At 39.4% G+C, this 21,099-nt stretch overlaps 1 protein-coding gene across 1 annotated transcript; it reads right to left on the bottom strand.

Annotated features, from left to right (window-relative positions):
- Positions 1-225: 225 nt before the first annotated feature.
- On the bottom strand, positions 226-15,609 carry LOC129707395 (ankyrin repeat domain-containing protein SOWAHB-like). The gene is made up of 4 exons (XM_055652398.1): positions 15,523-15,609; positions 7,210-7,282; positions 4,147-4,242; positions 226-870 (listed from the first exon to the last, which is right to left on the bottom strand). The coding sequence occupies exons 1-4, from the start codon at positions 15,568-15,570 to the stop codon at positions 686-688; spliced, it is 402 nt and encodes a 133-aa protein (XP_055508373.1). The 5' UTR covers positions 15,571-15,609; the 3' UTR covers positions 226-685.
- Positions 15,610-21,099: the final 5,490 nt, after the last annotated feature.

The following is a 21,099-nucleotide window of genomic DNA, read 5'->3' as shown; positions in this document are numbered from 1 at the left end:
GGTCTTCCAGGTTTTACTTCAGAGAGCATCGCTTCCCAGTGTCTGATTTTACTCAAGATACTATTCTGTGAATACAAGCAGCTTTCTCGTACTTCCAAAAATGTATTGAACAAAGCATGTGATTGCACTAGAAATCTGCACTAAAGAACCCAATCACAATATCGCACAAGTGGAGTCAACACTTATCCCTCTTATAAGCATATCGACATCAGTTGGATCTTACTGTTTTGTTTACAAGGCTGTTTATTACATGGATGATTATCCTTGTAGACAGTGAACCTCACCGGTTTACCCAAAATGAGCTTCAAACATGTACTTCCAAGGTTAATGATTAAGCATTAAAACCTGGCAGAATACAAGAACAAAAATTGTTGTAAAAATGCCACTTCGAAGCCACCAGCAAGTCCAATGCAAAACTTGCAAGGCATGGAAAATTGAAAACCCAGAACCAACCAACAATACAAAACAGATTAAATAATACTTAGTAAGGAAGATTCCTCTGGTTTGTATCTTGAGTAACATTACACAGTGGGTGAAGTAGGTGCCTAAAATACAACTTCAATTATTCTTGCTATTAAGTGTTTATATTAATATAATAAACAAATATATGTGCTGCGTGTTTCGAATAAAAGATTGTAACGGGTCCACAAACTTCAAATAACAACTTCTCGCTTACACACGCATCCTATCTTGAAAACTTGCGTACTGCTTTGTATGATGTTGGTACAGACAGGAATATGGAACCATCTTTGTCATCTGTTGTCAGGTTCTCTACTGAACCCCAATTCTTTTTATTGCTTCCATAGCTCTTTGGCAGGAAGAGTCCAGCAAGCTTCCGGTTCCGTCGTCCTCCCCGAGACTGTTGGAATTCTAAAACACAAAAGAACAAACAGTTATCAACTAAAAATCAAATTCACATAGTATTTGTAATTACCTAATATTAATACATCTAACCACAGTGGCTCTAAAGAATAATTATAGTACCAAAGCAGTTTTCTTTCTTTAAGATTCACCAACCTTTGAGCTTCAGATTCACTGCCCTCTGACTGGGAGGAATTTCTTTCATCAGAGGGTGGTGAATCTGTGGAATGTATTGCCACAGGCAGCTGTGGAGGTCAAGTCAATGGATATTTTTAAGGCAGAGATTGCTAGAAACTTGATTAGCATGGGTGTCAGGGATTCTGGGGAAAAGGCAGGAGGATGGGATTGAGTGGGAAAGATATACAGTGCATTCTTTTATTCAGACCCCTTCACTTTTTCCACATTTTGTTACGTTATAGCTTTATTCTAGAATTGATTTTTTTTTTTTTTTAATTCATCTATCTACACACAATACCCCATAATAAAAAAGCAAAAACAGGTGTTTAGAAATGTTTGGAAAGTAATTAAAATTAAATAACTGAAATATCACATTTACATAAATATTCACACCCTTTACTCAATAATTTGTTGAGGCACCTTTGGCAGCGATTATAGCCTCAAGTCTTCTTGGGTATGATGTTGCAAGCTTGGCACACCTGTATTTAGGTAATTTCTACCATTCTTCTCTGCAGATACTCTCAAGCACTGTCGGGTTGGATGGGGAGCGTCGATGCACAGCTATTTTCAGGTCTCTCCAGAGATGTTCGATCGGGTTCAAGTCCAGACTCTGCCTGGGCCACTCAAGGACATTCACAGACTTGTCATGAAGCCACTCCTGCATTGTCTTGGCTGTGTGTTTAGGGTCGTTGTCCTGTTGGAAGGTAAACCTCCGCCCCAGTCTGAGGTCCAGAACGCTCTCGAGCAGGTTTTCATCAAGGATCTCTCTGTACTTTGGTCCATTCATCTTTCCCTCGATCCTGACTAGTCTCCCAGTTCCTGCCGCTGAAAAACATCCCCACAGCATGATGCTGCCGCCACCATGCTTCACTGTAGGTATGGTATTGGCCAGATGATGTGCGGTGCCTGGTTTCCTCCAGATGTAACACTTGGCATTCAGGCCAAAGAGTTCAATTTTGGTTTCATCAGACCAGAGAATCTTGTTTCTTATGGTCTGAGAGTCTTTTAGGTGCCCTTTGCAAACTCCAAGTAGGCTGTCCTGCACCTATTACTGAGGAGTTGTCCTTCTGAAAGGTTCTCCCATCTCTGGAGCTCTGTCAGAGTGAACATCAGAATCACCTCCGTATAAAGGCCCTTCTTCCCCGATTGCTCAGTTTGGCCAGGCGGCCAGCTCTATGAAGGGTCTGGTGGTTCCAAAGTTCTTCCATTTCAGAATGACGGAGGCCATTGTGCTCTTTGGGACCTGCAATGCTGCAGAAATTGTTTTATACCCTTCCCCAGATCTGTGTCTCGACACAATCCTGTCTCGGAGGTCCACGGACAATTCCTTCGTCTTCATGGCTTGGGTTTTGCTCTGACATGCACTGTCAACTGTGGGACCTTGTATAGATAGGTGTGTCCCTTTCCAAATCATGTCCAATCAATTTAATTTACCACTGGTGGACTCCAATCAAGTTGTAGAAACATCTCAAGGATAATCAATGGAAACAGGATGAACCAAAGCTCAATTTTGAAGTGTCATATCAAAAGGGTCTGAATACTTACATAAATGTGATATTTCAGTTATTTATTTTTAATTATTTTGCAAACGTTTCTAAACACCTGTTTTTTGCTTCTTCATTCTGGCGTATTGTGTGTAGGTTGATGATTAAAAATAAATGAATCTAATCAATTTTAAAATAAGGCTGCAACGTAACAAAATGTGGAAAAAGTGAAGGGGTTTGAATACCTTCCGAATGCACTGTATCAACCATGATTGAATGGCAAGGTATGCTTGATGGACCAAATAGACTAATTCTTCTCATATCACATTAGCCTTTTAAATGGAACCCTTTATTCAGTCAGCTTGTGAACTCAATTATTGAACAGCTCAGTCAAATTCTAGTGCATCTCAAATTAAACATTGGTCACATGATATTGTTTTCAAAGGGAAAATTCCTTCAGTAATTACAATAAAGTTACATAAAATTACCAGCACAGAATGTATCAAATTCTTTAAGATTAACATTTCATCTGGAAAATGATTTTATTATACCGCCATGGAAGATGTTAATCAATGATGTACAGATATTTTATCACATTAATTCCTATTTTATCTTTCACAACGACGCTGTTGGGCAGTGAGTGTCCCTGTTTAGATCCAATGAAGGATTGCTGACATGATTCCAAGAGAGGCTGAAGCACGACTTGAAGGGGAAGCTGCAGGTGGTGGTGTTCCCTTCAGTTGCTACTCTCGTATTTCATGGCAGCACAAGTTAGTGAGGCGCGGTCAGCAGTATCCAGTAGTAGGAATGACATCAGCTACTTTCCTGTCCTCCAGGACCTCGCCTATGGCTAGAGAAGATGCAAAGATGCAAAGCCACGAGGCAGTACCATCTGTTGCACTGCAGCGTTATTGGTTGAAAAGTACAATTGGGCCTGGAATGTTGGGGATAATGCCCCACGTTTCTAAGAAATGTCTAAGAAAGAGAAGATTGAGGGGGGATCTTATAGAAACTTACAAAATTCTTAAGGGGTTGGACAGGCTAGATGCAGGAAGATTGTTCCCGATGTTGGGGAAGTCCAGAACAAAGGGTCACAGTTTAAGGATAAGGGGGAAATATTTTAGGACCGAGATGAGGAAAACATTTTTCACACAGAGAGTGGTGAATCTCTGGAATTCTCTGCCACAAGAGGTAGTTGAGGCCAGTTCATTGGCTATATTTTCAAGAGGGAGTTAGATGTGGCCCTTGTGGCTAAAGGGATCAGGGGGTATGGAGAGAAGGCAGGTACTGATCATCCAACTGAGTTGGATGATCAGCCACAATCATATTGAATGGCGGTGCAGGTTCGAAGGGCCGAATGGCCTACTCCTACACCTATTTTTCTAAATAGTACCATTGAAAGTTTACATCCATTTACGAGTTCAGGCAGGAACTTAAATTAGCACTACTGACGATACTGTGGCCTCTCAATATTGTAATTACACATCAAATTAAATTTTTGTGTTTAAGTCTTTTGAGTGAAATTTGAACGCCCAGCTTTCTGACTGAGGCAAATGAAATGAAGCACACTCCCAACAAACACAAGGACCCAGTAATTATCAACAATATTACAAGTAAAGCTTACTTGAAGATATGTTAGAACAATCTGTAGAATCATCGTTGTCTTTTAGATAGTGGGATGCAAACCGTCCACTATAGTCTCTTACATTTGTTTTTGCACCTGTTGAAAAATCAAGAAATAATTATTATACTGGTCAATTGACCTAGATTATATTTGCATTAGATTCTAGCCGTAGATAGTTATAGCATCAACATATTTTAACATGCTAAACAAATTTGAACCCTCTGATAATGGAAGAAGCCAAGACATGACAGAACAGTAGGACAGATGGCATCTGAAAGAAGAGGAACAGTTAACATTTCAAGTCTGAGATCCTTTATCTGATGTCCTGACACTGGGCACTGTATAATATTTCAGACGTTGTATTTTAACAGGTATAAATGATTTGGAACTGTTCTAATATTTTAGTTGTGCCTCAGTTGTAATTTGTCCGGGAAAAATAAGGGAAGTAGGCGGAGCCATATGACTTGTGGGAGAACTGGGAAGCGGAGGAGAAGGGATGCTGGCTCGAAGGGCCGAATGGCCCCCACCTGCACCTATTTTCTATGTTATGGGGCGAAGACAGGCACGGATTATTGATAAGGGACGATCAGCCATGATCACAATGAATGGCGATGCTGGCTCAAAGGGCCGAATGGCCTCCTCCTGCACCTATTTTCTATGTTTCTATGAGAAGGAAGGAGAAAGCAAGAGCTATCTAAAATTAGAGATTTGAATGTTCATACCCAAGCTACCCAAGCGAAATATGAGGTGCTGTTCCTCCAATTTGAGCTGGGCCTCACTCTGGCAATGGTGGAGGCCCAGACCAGAAAGGTCAGAGTGGGAATGGGAGGGGGAGTTGAAGTGCTGAGCAACCGGGCGATCAGGTTGGTTAAGACGGACTGAGCGGAGGCGTTCAGTGAAGCGATCGCCAAGCCTGAGCTTGGTCTCTCCGATGTGGAGAAATTGAGACCTGGAACAGCGGATGCAGTAGATGAGGTTGGAGAAGGTCCAGGTGAACCTCTGCCTCACCTGGAAAGAATGATTTGATCCTTGGATGGGGTCGAGGGGGGAGGTAAACCACATTTCCTGTGGTTGCAGGGGAAAGTACCCGGGGAGGGGGTGGTTATATTTTAATAAAGCAACTGGCTGTACAAAACAGGATCCATCCTCAGCTCGCACTTCATCTCCCAAATAATAGCGGTCTGTATTACCCAATTGTCTGGTTGTTATTAGGGGCATTTCAATTGATTGTAGAGCCCATAGCTCAAGGAGGGGCAAAATGGACAAATACAATTGTTAACTACATCCTTTAAGCTTTGCATGGAGGTTAATCTCAGACTACATTAGAATCGGGTTCAATTTTAACTTTGAACAATATGCTCAATCCTCATACATACCTCCACTTCTGGATTATGTCTACATAAAACCTACGGGTTGGATCTTCCAGTTAAAAGCTGGTATTTAGTTACACATGATGCAAAATACATGAATACAAAAATTATGACTTCAGTCTTCCAAAACCAATGCAATCTTGCATTTTATATTTACACTCAATTAATTTCAAACCCTTCATAAACATCCATTGTTCACAATATATTAAGAACATTATTCTTGCTACAGGTGCACAACCTTTTATCCGGTGTTCCAGAAACCGAAAAGCTCCGAAAACCGGCCATTTTTTCCAGATGTCGTCTGCGCACCAAAGCTCGCGTTTGGCGCCAAACTTGACCCAAAACGACCCACGGTCAACCCAGGTCTGTACTACTGTAGCGGCTGCCTCCTCCCTGGAGACCGGGAGACGCTTAAACATCTGTAAATCATTGCTTAAATGTTAGTCAGTTAGTTTGGAGGGCTTTTATGTGAAGGGGGGTGAAGGGGTAAACTTTAATTCTTAGTCCCCTACCTGGTCGGAGAGGCGGGGAGCGGTCAATGCCTTACCGGGTCGCTGTGCAGTAAGCTCCGCAGCACTGTGGTCGTTGGGGCTGTGGGCGACACCGGTTGTAGCTCCGACCCCAGCAACTCTACCCCTGGCTGCGAGGCGCTCCAAATCCAGCGCGGCCCGCGGCCGGACGCCCCAGCTCCGCGAATGTCGGGAGTCGCCGGCTTCGCAGCGCTGGGATACCAGCGGGGAGCGGGCAATGCCTTACCGGGTCGCCGTGCGGCAAGCTCCGGAGCGCTGTGGCCGCCGACACACAACATCGCGGAGCGTCGCTGGATTTGGAGCCGCGCAGCCAGGGGTAGAGTTGCCGGGGTTGGAGCTCCAACCGGCGCCGCCCGCGGCCGGACGGAGCCCCCAGCTCCGCGGCTTCAAATCCAGCGACGCTCCGCGATGTTGTGTGTCGGCGGCCACAGCGTTCCGGAGCTTGCCGCACGGCGACCCGGTAAGGCATTGCTCGCTCCCCGCTGGTATCCCAGCGCTGCGACGCTGCCGACTCCCGACATTCCCGGAGCTGGGACGTCCGACCGCGGGCGGCGCTGGATTTGGAGCGCCTCGCAGCCAGGGGTAGAGTTGCCGGGGTCGGAGCTACAACCGGCGCCGCCCGCGGCCGGACGGAGCCCCCAGCTCCGCGAGGTTGGGAGTCGCCGACCAGGTAGGGGACTAAGAATTAAAGTTTCCCCCTTCACCCCGACTCCACCACCACCACATAAAATCCCTCCAAACTAACTGACTAACATTTATGCAATGATTCTGCCAGTCACCGGGGAGGAGGCAGCAGCTCCAGACTTTTCAAGCCGCCCGCGCTACCTACCTAATCTACGCTAAAAATCTTCCATTCTGAAATCCGAAAATGTCCGAAATCCGACAAGTGTCTGGTCCCAAGGCTTTCGGATAAAAGGTTGTGCACCTGTACTACTAAACGTATACAGTTCAACAAAAGGTGTCCATACTTTAATTTAAATACTACAAGATTCCAGTTCTTAATCAATAAATGTTTCAACTTTTATTTAACAGCTTTAAAGATTTCTCCACTTCAGAATTTTGGATAAAATGAACAGTTTATACATGCACATTTTTGAACATCTATCAATGAATACGGCAATGAAATATTACTACAAAAGCATTCAATTCATCAGGCATCTCACCATAGTTATGAATAAGAAGATCCATGATGTCCAAGTGGGAGTGGAGTGCTGCTATGTGCAAAGGTGTGTACCCCTGAGAAAACAGTTAACCAGTCTTACTTTAAAATAAGATGAAGCTTTGTGGGAAGAAATACCAAAAACGTAATACAACTGTTAGGCAGATCTTTTTGTTTCTTCTATTGAATGTAATGATAAATCAAGGAACAAAATAATTATACCATCTAAAGGCATTATGTTTATTTTATCAACATTTAACAAAAAGTTCAGAAAATAGCTAAGAGATATTAATTTCTCAAAAGCAATTGCTTCATCACACAATCAAAAGCATATTGCAATTTCTATACCATCCCATTTCAAATAGATTAAAACCCATTAAGGGTTGTTAGTTTTCAACCACAGATGCTGCCAAATCAAAATAACAATATTTAACTAATTAACTCAGATTTCCAGCATCTGGATTATTTCACGTGTTCTTCAGTGGGACAACAGACTCTCTTGTTGCAAAAAAAAAAAAAAGGCTGATTAAAGAGACTATCTGCACGTATTTTCATAATATCTCTACAAACAGTTAAGAATAAATAAATAGTTCATTTATTTGGGGTAACAAAATAATTTTAAAGATTATCTCTTAGAGAAATGATTACTGATGGAAGAATACACAATTCTACCAACTGAGGATAAAGCTTGCATTTTGTTACCGAAGTGCTAATTGTACAAAAGATACATCATCTTTATTGCGATGTTTGGTAATCCTCTCATTTGCTTACGTTACAACAAAGCAGTGTTGATCTGTTAACTTTTAAGCAACACATTAGATATTTTGTCCGTTTTAGCCCCCACCCCAAAGTTCTGACATACGTCAGTGCATAATAATAAAGTTAAAGATTGAAAATACATGTTTGGGTCAAAGACTAATCATTTATTTATTTGAGATTTGTAATAGAACAATCACATGTGGTTAAAGTGTACATTGTCAGATTTTATTAAAGGCCATTTTTATACATTTCGGTTTCACCATGTAGAAATTACAGCAGTGTTTGTACATAGTACCCCCATTTCAGCGCACCATAATGTTTTCGACACATGGATTCACAGGCATTTGTAATTGCTCAGGTGTGTTTAATTGCCTCCTTAATCTAGGCATAAACCTAGATTAAGGAGGCAATTGGGTAAAAATGAGCTCTCAGCACCTATTCTTTCCTCCAGTATTTCCATCACCTTTGGAAACTTTTATTGCTGTTTATCAACATGAGGACAAAAGTTGTACCAATGAAAGTAAACTAAGCCATTATGAGACTGAGAAACAAGCTTAAAACTGTTAGAGACATCAGCCAAACTTAGGCTTACCAAAATCAAATGTTTGGAACATCATTAAGAAGAAAGAGAGCACTGGTGAGCTTACTAATCACAAAGGGACTGGCAGGCCAAGGAAGACCTCCACAGCTGATGACAGAAGAATTCTCTATAATAAAGAAAAATCCCTGTCCGAAAGATCAGAAACACTCTTCAGGTGTCAGGTGTGGATTTGTCAATGTCTGCAGAAGATGTCATGAACAGAAGTACAGAGGCTACACTGCAAGATGCAAACCACTGGATTAGCCACAAAAATAGGATGGCCAGGTTACAGTTTGCCAAGAAGTACTTAAAAGAGCAACTACAGTTCTGGAAAAGGGTCTTGTGGATAGATGAGACAAAGATTAACATATATGTGAATGATGGCAAGTGCAAAGTATGGAGGAGAGAAGGAACTGCATAAGATCTAAAGCATACCTCCTCATCTGTGAAACATGGTGGTGGGGGTGTTCTGGCCTGGGCATGTATGGTTGCTGATGGTACTGGCTCACTTATATTCATTGATGATACAACTGCTGATGGTAATAGTATAATGAATTCTGAAGTGTATAGACACCTCCCATCTGCTCAAGTTCAAACAAATGACTCAAAACTCATTGGCCGGCGTTTCATTGTACAGCAAGACAATGATCCCAAACATACTGCTAAAGCAACAAATGAGTTTTTTAAAGCTAAAAAATGATAAATTCTTGAGTGGTCAAGTCAATCACCCAATCTGAACCTAATTGAGCATGCCTTTTATATGCTCAAGAGAAAACTGAAGGGGAACTAGTCCCCAATACAAGCATAAGCCAAAGATGGCTGCAATAGAGACCTGGCAGAGCATCACCAGAGAAGACACCCAGCAACTGGTGATGTCCATGAATCACAGACTTCAAGCAGTCATTGCATGCAAACAATTTGCAACAAAATACTAAACATGACTACTTTCATTTACATTACATTACTGTGTCCCAAGCATTATGGTGTCCTGAAATGGGGGGGGGGGGGGGGGGGGGGGGGACTATGTACAAACACTGCTGTAATCTCGACATGGTGAAACCAAAATGTATAAAAACGGCCTTTATTAAAATCTGACAATGTGCACTTTACCCACATGTGATTTTTTTCTATTACAAATCTCAAATTGTGCAGTACAGAGGCAAATAAATAAATGATGGGTCTTAGTCTCAAACATTATGGAGGGCGCTGTAACTACTTTTTTATCCTAAACAATGTAATTACTTTAAAAAAATCCTGAACAATGTACAGCCTCATTTTTATAGGTAGGTATAAAGCTTTAAGGGTACCGACAGTGTGCGACTTGCACATAGCATCATCAGTATTAGATCAGTGATCATGAAAAGCAAATTAAAGCCACAGACCAATGCTTATAATTTATCAGGCAAAGGAAAATAATGAAAAAGACATGCAATACTCACTCCCTGTTGCAGAAGACAATCACCAAAAGCAGAAAGGAAAAAAAAAGTTTAATCAAGCAGTGATTATCCAAGGATTTCATTTACATAAAATATTATTTTTAATTGTCCCACCTCCCAATCTCAGAATTTGCCAGCTATCAGAATTATTCCTACTGTACTGACTGATAATCTTCATCTTTACTTGAATTCTGTAAAGTTTCTCAATTGATAAATAATATTGATAGAAGATGGATGGAGAAAATGTACACAACTGAATTTAAACAATTTGTTGTACTAATTTTAACAGTAGGGTACCATTTTAAAAATAAATGAAGAATGGTGAAGATTAAGGATAAAAGTGTCTGTAGTATCAAACTCTTGCCCCCCCCCCAAAAAAAAAATGTGACTTAATTTCTGATGTCTCTAAACAAACTATTGTCATGTATCTGCTCAAACTGCAGCAATGTGTCCTGGATGTGTAAAATATGCAAGTCCCAAATTTAGACTGATTTAATGTTACAACTGATAAAAAGAGCTGTCATTGGGACACCAGGATGGGTTCCTCAGCATTATACTTGAGCCCAACCACTACGGTGTCCTTGTTGCGGAATCCAAGACTTTTAAAAATATATGCGTACTTCATTAAAAAAAAAAATTCTGTATAGATAGCAATCTTTTAATTTATATTAATCTGTAATTTTTAAACGTCTCCAAACATCAAAAGCATCACAAATATATTAAAGCTTTCGAAGACCACAAGGCTTTATTAGTTGTGAGACCTTTCATAGATGTCGAGAAATATTAAGTGACTGTTAGTAACCAGGAAGTTACAATCTTTCGTGTAGGTATTGTAATATTGCATGATTTTACAATACAAAAAGATTTTTTGATATTTTAATTTTCTTAAAATGTGAAATTGAAATATCCTAAATATTTGAGGCAATTTTTGGGGGAATTTTGATAATTCTTTTTGACTTAAGAACAGGATAAACTTGGGAGAGAGAAATGTAGCTGCCAACAATTATCTCCACAGCACTGTCAGTGTTGCTTTATAGGCAAACAGGTGCTTGAGTATAATGGAAAACGCACCTTTACCTATTTTTTAAATTCAAGAATTACCAAAATAGTGATTTGAGGTTTGATTCAATTAAAACAAATCAGAACCATATTTAGCCTACTAAGTTAATAAGTAATCAGCTTGTTTAAACAATATTCCATGCCACCGGTATATTCCGTGCCAGCACTATAACTGTGGTAAAATTTGAAGTGGCTGTCATTGAGTGCTAAATTTAACTCAATTTGCTTGGAGCCAAAAACAAAACAATGTTAATCATTGTAAATTCCAGGGAGTCTTGTTAATACAAATAGTAGATAAGCAAGGTTCCTCATTCAATATTGTCAAAAAGGTTTTTGACACTGCTTGCAAGAATAAAATAATGAAGTTGATGAGTGTGTTGACCACAGACAAAGTCATGGTCAACAAGGATTCAATGCTTTTAAGGAAGGGAAGGAAAACCAACAGAAAAATGGCAATTAAAAATATAGTTTCAAATAATAGCATGTCAAGGTTAACAGATTTAAATTTGGAATTAACTAAATTCTGCAAAGTTGTAATCAAATCTCCAGTGACCACTTGCCTTTTTGCTCCATCATCTGAAATGTAGTTTCATCTAACAGAACACAATTGCTCAAAACAAATGATAAAATAGCTTGAACTTACATGCTTTGTTTATCCATCAGTTGGCAGAAAACAGTGAAAGAGGAAACAAAAAAAATGCTTTAATTACAATTTCACTAAAAATTCATATAGTAAAATGGAAGTAACATAAGGGGTTTGAATATCCAAAGTCAGATGATCAGATCTATATGTTGCACTTATTCAAGAGTTCAGTATGTAATACTGTTGTTCACTCTGTATCAGCCCCCATAAAAGAGGCAATGGTTCAACTAATTAACCATCCTCCTTTGAGCTTGCCATGCCACTTGAATGTTCTTTTTTGGAACATGCAAAGCAGCTATAAAACAAAGGCAGTGGTTCAAACCAGCCAGATACTGCTAGGCAGTAAGAAAAAAGAATTAAGGATAATTCTCATCAGAATAAATGATGATCTAAAACACAATTTTACCTTTTGTTCTCAGCAAACTTAACTGTGCTCTACAACGAGGAACAATAACAGAAATTATTGTTTCTTAATACAAGAAATAGATTAATCTGTGGATTCACTTTTAGATCTCCTATTCCACAGAGCAGTTTAAGCAGCAATATATCAGCTATTATGTAATGCATGAACAATGAGACAAAACAGATATGTTCATAAGTGTTCAGAGTCACTACCCATGCACTACCATGAGCAACAGTGTGGTCTGGTACAATGTCAGTGAAAGCACGGGCCAATTTGTGATCAAAACTAGAGATTTTCCTCATCATTTTGTTACTAGTGTTTATATAGTATGATACACAATTGTGGAATAATGTTTTAAAATGCAGATTCATCATTTATCACATAGGGCTATTATGGTTTTAACAAGATGTTTTCTTGCACTCAACTATTTTCCGCACCTGCCTAATTGTCCAAGTATGAATTCTTTGCCTTGTCCATTCTCTTCCTCCAGCTGCCTGTCATGTGCACTGCTATCTAATACCCAAAGGACCACTATATTACTCCAGACTATGACATGCCAGCCACCTAATCGTGACCTCTATAATTAGCTTTGTACATTTGTTAACCTTTATCCACTTCCACCGCTGGTTTTATACTCCGGTGCCTACTCGTGCATTTAGTTGTTTCATGATTGTGTATTCTACAAATGACAACTTTTCCCAGATAATGTGTTTGTGCTACAGAACATATGTAAATGATTAAAATGAATTCCACAATTATATATTATGTAAATAATCATGTCATGTTGGGGATATATAGTAATACTATTTCCCTGAATCAGGTTATTAGGATTGTAATTTGAAACTTTTCAAATATTAAGAATGTAGTAAAGAGATGCAGTTTTCTACAATGGAGAGATTCAAAAGGTTGTAAACTAAAATCATACAGCTTGGAAATGGGCCTTTTGGCCCAACTCGTCCATGTCGACCATGACTCCCATCTAAGCATATCCCTTTTTCCATGCTTGGTCCATATCCCTCTAAACCTTTCCTATCCATGTACCTGTCCAAATGTTTTTTAAATACTGTTATAGTATCTGCTTAAACTACCTTCCCTGGCAGCTCGTCCCATACAGTGCTCTCCATAATGTTTGGGACAAAGGCCCATCATTTATTTATTTGCCTCTGTACTCCACAATTTGAGATTTGTAATTAAAAAAAAAAATCACATGTGGTTAAAGTGCACATTGTCAGAATTTATTAAAGGGCAATTTTATACATTTTGGTTTCACCATGCAGAAATTACAATGTGTTTATACACAGTCCCCCCATTTCAGGGCACCATAATATTTGGGACACATGGCTTCACAGCTCAGGTGTGTTTAACTGCCTGCTTAATGCAGGTATAAGAGAGCTCTCAGCACCTAGTCTTTCCTCCAGTCTTTCCATCACCGTTGGAAACTTTAATTGCTGTTTATCACATGAGGGCCAAAGTTGTGCCAATGAAAGTCAAAGAAGTCATTATGAGACTGAGAAAGACGAATAAAACTGTTAGAGACATCAGCGAAACCTTAGGCTTACCAAAATCAACTGTTTGGAACATCATTAAGAAGAAAGAGAGCACTGGTGAGCTTACTAATCGCAAAGGGACTGGCAGGTCAAGGAAGACCGCCACAGATGATGACAGACAAATTCTCTCTATAATAAAGAAATACCCCCCAAACACCTGTCCGACAGATCAGAAACACTCTTCAGGAGTCTGGTGTGGATTTGTCAATGACCACTGACCGCAGAAGACTTCATGAACAGAATTACAGAGGCTACACTACACGATGCCACAGGTTTAACCACTGGTTAGCTGCAAAAATAGGATGGCCGGGTTACAGTTTGCCAAGAAGTACTTAAAAGAGCAACCACAGTTCTGGAAAAAACGTCTTGTGGACAGATGAGGCGAAGATTAACACATCAGAGTGATGTCAAGAGCAATGTATGGAGGAGAGAAGGAACTGCACAAGATCCAAAGCATACCATCTCATCTGTGAAACACAGTGGTGGGGGTGTTATGGCCTGGCCATGTATGGCTGCTGAAGTACTTACTCACTTATCTTCATTGATGATACAACTGCTGGTGGTAGTAGCACAATGAATTCTGAAGTGTATAGACACATCCCATCTGCTCAAGTTCAAACAAATGCCTCAAAACTCATTGGCCGGTGGTTCATTCTACAGTAAGATAATGATCCCAAACATACTGCTTAAGCAACAAAGGAGTTTTTTAAAGCTAAAAAATGATCAATTCGTGAGTGGTCAAGTCAATCACCCGATCTGAACCCAATTGAGCATGCCTTTTATATGCTCAAGAGAAAACTGAGGGAGACTAGTCCCCAAAACAAGCATAAGCAAAAGATGGCTGCAATAGAGACCTGGCAGAGCATCACCAGAGAAGACACCCAGCAACTGGTGATGTCCATGAATCACAGACTTCAAGCAGTCATTGCATACAAAGGATATGCAACAAAATACTAAACATGACATTGCTGTGTCCCAAACATTATGGTGCCCTGAAATGGGGGGGGGGGGGGGGGCTATGTATAAAACCTGCTGTAATTTCTACATGGTGAAACCAAAATGTATAAAAATGGCCTTTAATAAAATCTGACAATGTGTTTAACCACATGTAATTTTTTTTATATTACAAATCTGAAATTGTGGAGTACAGAGGCAAATAAATAAATGATGGGACTTTGTCCCAAACATTATGGAAGGCACTATATACCCACCAGCCTCTGATTGGAAAAAGTTGCCCCTCAGGTTTGTATTAAATCGTGCCTCTCTCACCATAAATTTTTGTCTTCGTTTTTTTTATTTTATTACCCCTACCCTGGGTAAAAGACTCTGTGCATTCATCCTATCTATTCCCCTCATGATTTGAAACGCCTCTATAAGATCACCTCTCAGCCTCCTGCACTCTAAGAAATAAAAGCAAATTTTGGATACTACACGTTTTCACAATGCACGATGCCAACATCCTCGTAAATCTTCCCTGCACTTGTTTCAGCTTAATGACATCCTTCATATATCAAACCAAAACTGAACCGCCTTTTTGGACACATCTTTAAAAAAATAACCTCAGATTCGTGATACACGATCTCTCACATACAAAACCGTGCAGACTATCCCATGTCATCTAAATGCATATCTATCTTATCCCTCAGAATACTCTCTAGTAACTTTGCGACCGTTGATGTTAGGCTCTCTGAACTTTAAACAAAATTACTCCAAAGGAAAATAAAATGCCTCCTCTTCATTATAATTAGCAATGCAGCAAAAAAAATCATGTTATCGGCTGCTGTTCCAATTGTATCATCTGCAGATCGTTAACAATGGAAATTTATTTTAAGAGATTTTGGACCTCCTTCTGCAGTATAGTAAATTTAAAAAGGAAAATATGGAACTTACAGCTCTGAGATTGATGTCCACTCCTGCATTTATTAACATTCTTGCCATATTTTCTTTGCCATGTTTTGCTGCCCAGTGTAAAGCAGTCTGGAAGCAAAATAAATTAATTAACTTGATTAACTTAATAATACATTTTACCTTTAAAAATAGTTGTGCATTTCATCTTTTAAGTTTTAAAATGCTATTAAATGGGAACATAGAGGCATTGTAAAAACCTGACATCTCTGATAAGAGGATAAAGAGGAACAGATAGGCAAAGAGACTATAGCAGATGCAAAAGCAACAGGATTGACATAACTTTAACTTCACAAATATTGACTGCATTTGCTCAGTGCAAAAGATTAGATGGAGTAGAACGTGTTAGATGTATCCAAGAGTGTTTCCTGAAACAGTATGTGGATAGTCTAACTTAAGGAGGGGATCATACTGGCCCTATAACTGGGAAACGCGCCTGGTCAGGTGACTAGTGTTTCAATGAAAGAGTACATTTGGAACAGTGATCACAACTCCATATGTTTCAAGATAGTTATGAATAAGTCTGGACATTGGGGAAGGAATTAAATTGGGTTAGGCAGTTTACAACATTATTAGGCAGGAGCCAAGAAGAGTAAATTAGGAGCTGTTGATATTGGGCAAGTCCATATCTGACATGTGAGTCATTTAAAGACCAGCTGATCAGAGTCCAGGGCTGGCATATTCCAGCAAGGAGGACGGATAAGAATAGCAAGGGAATGTTACATGACCAAAAATGTTTTAAATTTGGTCAAAAAGAAAGCATATGCAAGGTTTGGAAAGATGAAATCAAACAGGTCATTTGAGGAATATAAAGTAAGCATTAAAGAACTCAAGTGGGAAATTAGAAGGGACACTGGGGAATACCACTGGCAAATCTAATTGAATATCTTTTTTAAATAAAAAAGGTTTTATAAACAAGAAGATAATCAAGAATAAAGGAGTGAATTTATGCTTGGAGTCAGAGGATATATGGAAGGTACGAAATAAGTTCTAATATATATATATATATATATACACACACATACATTTCATCAAGAAGAAGAACATAGAAGACAGTGAGATCAGTGAGGGGCATACCAGTGTGCTTGGGCTACTTGAGATTAAAACAGTGGTGATATTGGGACTCTAGGAGTATTAAATTCCCAGGCCCTGATGGAATCGATCCCAGGTTATGAAGAGGCAAGAGAGGCGTTTATAGTGTTCTTGAGAAAGAACTTTGTATATTTTGTGGTCACAAACAACCTCCCACAGGACTGGACAGTAACCAATATTTCCTCAATCTTCAAAAATTTATTGCTAAATGTTTATTGGTATAATTTTAGAATATGCCAAAAGTTAAAAACAATTTTAAATGAATGTGTTTTTCAAACATGGATCAAAGATGTCTCTTAAATTAGCCAAAGAAATATGGCAGGCTGTTACTATCTGATGATCATCTTCCCTCTTTGGAGGCCCAGTGTTTGTAGTTCACCGTCTGTTTCATGCTGGAAAATTCCTTGAATTTGCCAGCTGCTCACGAGTGTATGTACAACATTTCCTGCCCGCTCGGCCAAGCTAATTACAAAACAACAAACCAAGCGTGCCTCAAATGAAGCCAAGGTGTAAGTACTTGACAGGACTGATGATTGATGATGCTTGCTGCAACCCATTGGCTGTGCTGAACAGGGACCTAGTTATGCTCTCACCAACATCCTGCTCACTGGGAATGTCACAACTGAAGCTTAATATTTATGTTAAATTTTAGTGAAAGAAAGAAAACCGGAGTAATTGCAATAGGCTCATTAGACACCTGGGAGAAGAAACTTCCTCCAGAAGTAGATGTATTTTAATGAGACAGTATTATTACCAACTCATTAAAACTGAACAGCTTTGCCAATCGTCTCTTGGTAATCTAAACATTCAATTTGGACAATACACACCTAATTTTAAAGTGTAATTTATAGCAGCACGCACAAAGATTTCATGTGTGTGGCAAAGACATTTCTGCGATTTCACTGACTAATGTATAGATTTGCTTTCTATAGACTTCAATTATCTACATAAAAGGAGTAATCAAATCTGAAAGCAAGCTTCTCTTTTGAGTGGATTATTTAAGGCATACCAAGGACTTTCAGTTACAACCAAACATTCATCAGTCCATTAACCAAAGATGATAGCAGGGACAGTGGTGAGATGGTGATTAAAAAATGAAATTGATCTATCATGGGCCACCTATTGGTTAAATGCACACTAGCCCTTAGAAATATATATAATCTAAAGAGATGGCAGGGGTATTGTACTTGCAAGAGTGGGGTTATCCCAGTGGTCCTCAACAATCCATAATAACTGCAAGCAAAGCTTCCCGACTATATGCAATAGCAAGACCAAACACAATATTATTTTTTTCTCCTCTGATCATCGGTCTTCATTAAGTCGAAACAAAAAGACAAGCTAATAAAATTAATATTTACAAATTTAGCAAAAATAAACATTATTTAGCTATATTTCGTAACACGATACAAAAGCGACTTACAAACTATCGTGAAGATCATTTCCGACGTTGAAAAGATAATCCACAATTCAAAGACAAGAAACAAATTGTGAAGAGATAAAAAGAAAAATGTCAATGAGAAAAACTTTCAATAAATCTATTCTACATTCCAAATTATAGAAGGTAGTTTTGTACTGCATAAAACATGGAAAATTCACAACTTATAATTGCATGCAGACCCCAAGTCAAAGAGCAATCATAGGCAAGGTTATTTGTATGCACCTTCATTTTTGGTAAGGGATAATTTCAAACATTATTTTATGCAAACAAAAACTTCTTATTTCTCTTAATGCAAGTTTAAAAAAAAAAAGCACGTTATCTCTTTTGCATCTTGTTTTTGTAATATATATTGCCATTCATTTTCCCAGAATATTTGGTGATATTTTGTTAATTATTTCAATTCATTTTCAAGTATTATCTCTCCTTCCATGTTCATTTTCTTGGTAGTTTCTTATCTATAGGTCATCCTCCCATCTGTGCATATCAGTATCAGCCTGTACATTTTCTGCTCAGCCTCCCTGCAAGGTTGATTGACTTTATTCTCAACATACACTATTCTTTCCTAACTTGTATTTGTACCTTTTGAATTTGTTTCACTTTATTTCAACTGTATATTCTGAACGGATGAAGAAAACAGGTCATCCTGGGGTGGGGATTTGAGTTAAGCTAGTGGCAGGAGGAATGAGTGGTTGGAAGGGAAATTTGGATGCAATTGTGCAGAAAATGTGGAAACAATAAAAGCGCTCTCTAAAGGACTTACTGTAACTGTGCCAGCCGTCTTTGACCTTCCTGTTCACCGGAGGTGTGAATTTCAGACACCGCTCCCTCGCTTTCCCTGGCCCCCGCCTTCGCGGTGTCTGTGTGTGTGTGTGTGTGTGTGTGTGTGTGTGTGTGTGTGTGTGTGTGTGTGTGTGTGTGTGTGTGTGTGTGTGTGTGTGTGTGTGTGTGTGTGTGTGTGTGTGTGTGTGTGTCTCCGTGTGTGTGTGTGCGCGCACAAACAGTCGATCCAGCTCGCGGTTTCATCGCTGACGGTCGATCTAGCTCGAGGTTTTTCAGGAGAGTGCCCTCGAGCTTGAAGGTCAAAGACAGTCGCTGAAAAGTCACGATAGTGGGACAGGCCCTTTATTGTAATTGTAATTGTAATTGTAAATCTTTATTGTCATTTCCTGAGTATTCGCATATGAGGAGTAGATGCCAGTCTCTTGCTCAGAGTAGGTGAATTGAGGATCAGATGATATAGGTTTAAGGTGAAGCGGAAAAGATTTAATAGGAATCTGAGGGATAACTTTTTCACACAAAAGGTGGTGGATGTATGAAACAAGTTATCAGAGGAGGTAGTTGAGGCAGGGTCTATCCCAACATTTAAGAAGCAGTTAGGTACATGGATAGGATAGGTTTGGAGGGATATGCACCAAATGCGGACAGGTGGGACCACTGCACCTGGGACATGTTGGCCAGGGTGGGCAAGTTGGGCCTTTTTCCACACTGCATCACTCAATGATTCTACGGAGTGAATGCAAGGTTTGAGCATCACATCATCAGCTCACAAAACTAAGGGACAACATCAACATAAAATAAAAAGCCAAAAGAAGCTCACTTATTTCAAAAATGAAATGAATGCAACAAAATCTCAGCCAGGCCAGTTAAAGGGAAACCAAGGGTCAGCATGGTTGACCTAGAATTATGTGAGCAACTAAAGTGCCTTCTTCTGATTGTTGGAAAGTGTACTTGTAGTAAGTAAGTTTAGGGTTTGCCTTGACATCCGCAAAGTGAAATTGCCTTTCATTTCGTGCCATTCAAATTCACATAAGAATACTGAAATTATAAAATGAGACTTTTTGAAATGAACCCTGGAAAGATTTATTAAAAAAAGGAATTAACTTGCATAATATAGCCAGAGTAGAATTATGATTCAGAGATGATGTCAGACTTTTCAGAAACATGCCTCTCCCTAAACATTACTGGTATGAGGCTGGTGACCAGAGAATTGCTTTTAAAAATTCACAATTTCTTGGAAATCTGGGTATGGTTCAAAAGGACAGTATTTATAGTTTATCCCGCCTTTCTGAAATGCCAACGCCATTCTGGTGAACGTAATCTCAGTGCATACGCATGGAGATTGCCAAGATTCAGACCCAATCATGATAAAGGACCAGTGAAACCCTTTGGATTTACTTTCACCTTACTTGCCAAAGCAACCTCATATCTTCTTTTAGCTTTTCTAATTTCTTTCTTAAGATTCTTTTTACATTCCTTATACTCCACAAGCACCTCATTTACTTCATGCTGCCTATAATTATTGTAGATCTCTCTCTTTTTCCGAACAAGATGTCCAATTTCCCTTGAAAACCAGGGCTCTTTCCAATTTTTACTGTTTCCTTTCAACCGAACAGGAACATAAAGATTCTGTACTCTTAAAATTTCCCCTTTAAATGTCCTCCATTTCTCTTCTACATCTTTCCCATAAAACAAAATGTCCCAGTTCACTCCTTTTAAATCATCTCGCATCTCATCAAAGTTAGCCTTTCTCCAATCAAAAATCTCAACCCTAGGTCCAGTTCTGACCTTCTCCATAATTATATTGAAACTAATGGTATTGTGATAACTGGACCCGAAGTGCTCCCCAACGCATACCTCCGCCACCTGTCCCGTCTCATTTCCTAACAGGAGGTCCAGCACTGCCCCTCCTCTAGTAGGTACCTCTATGTATTGCTGCAAAAAACTATCCTGCACACATTTTACAAACTCCAAACCATCCAGCCCATTTACAGAATGTGTTTCCCAGTCTATGTGTGGAAAGTTGAAATCTCCCACAATCACTACCTTGTGCTTACTACTAATATCTGCTATCTCCTTACATATTTGCTCTTCCAATTCTCGTTCCCCATTTGGCGGTCTATAATACACCCCTATAAGTGTTGCTACACCTTTCCCACTTCTCAGTTCCACCCAAATAGCCTCACTGGGACCAGAACTGGGAATGATATTTCCTGCTATTTGATGTTCCAAAAGAATATGCAAAAATGGAAAGG

This window comes from Leucoraja erinacea, chromosome 21, assembly GCF_028641065.1.
Source record: "Leucoraja erinacea ecotype New England chromosome 21, Leri_hhj_1, whole genome shotgun sequence".
In the NCBI taxonomy this organism is placed as follows: domain Eukaryota; kingdom Metazoa; phylum Chordata; class Chondrichthyes; order Rajiformes; family Rajidae; genus Leucoraja; species Leucoraja erinaceus.
Note: the sequence above shows the minus strand (reverse complement) of the source record. Positions and strands in the feature narration are given on the sequence as shown.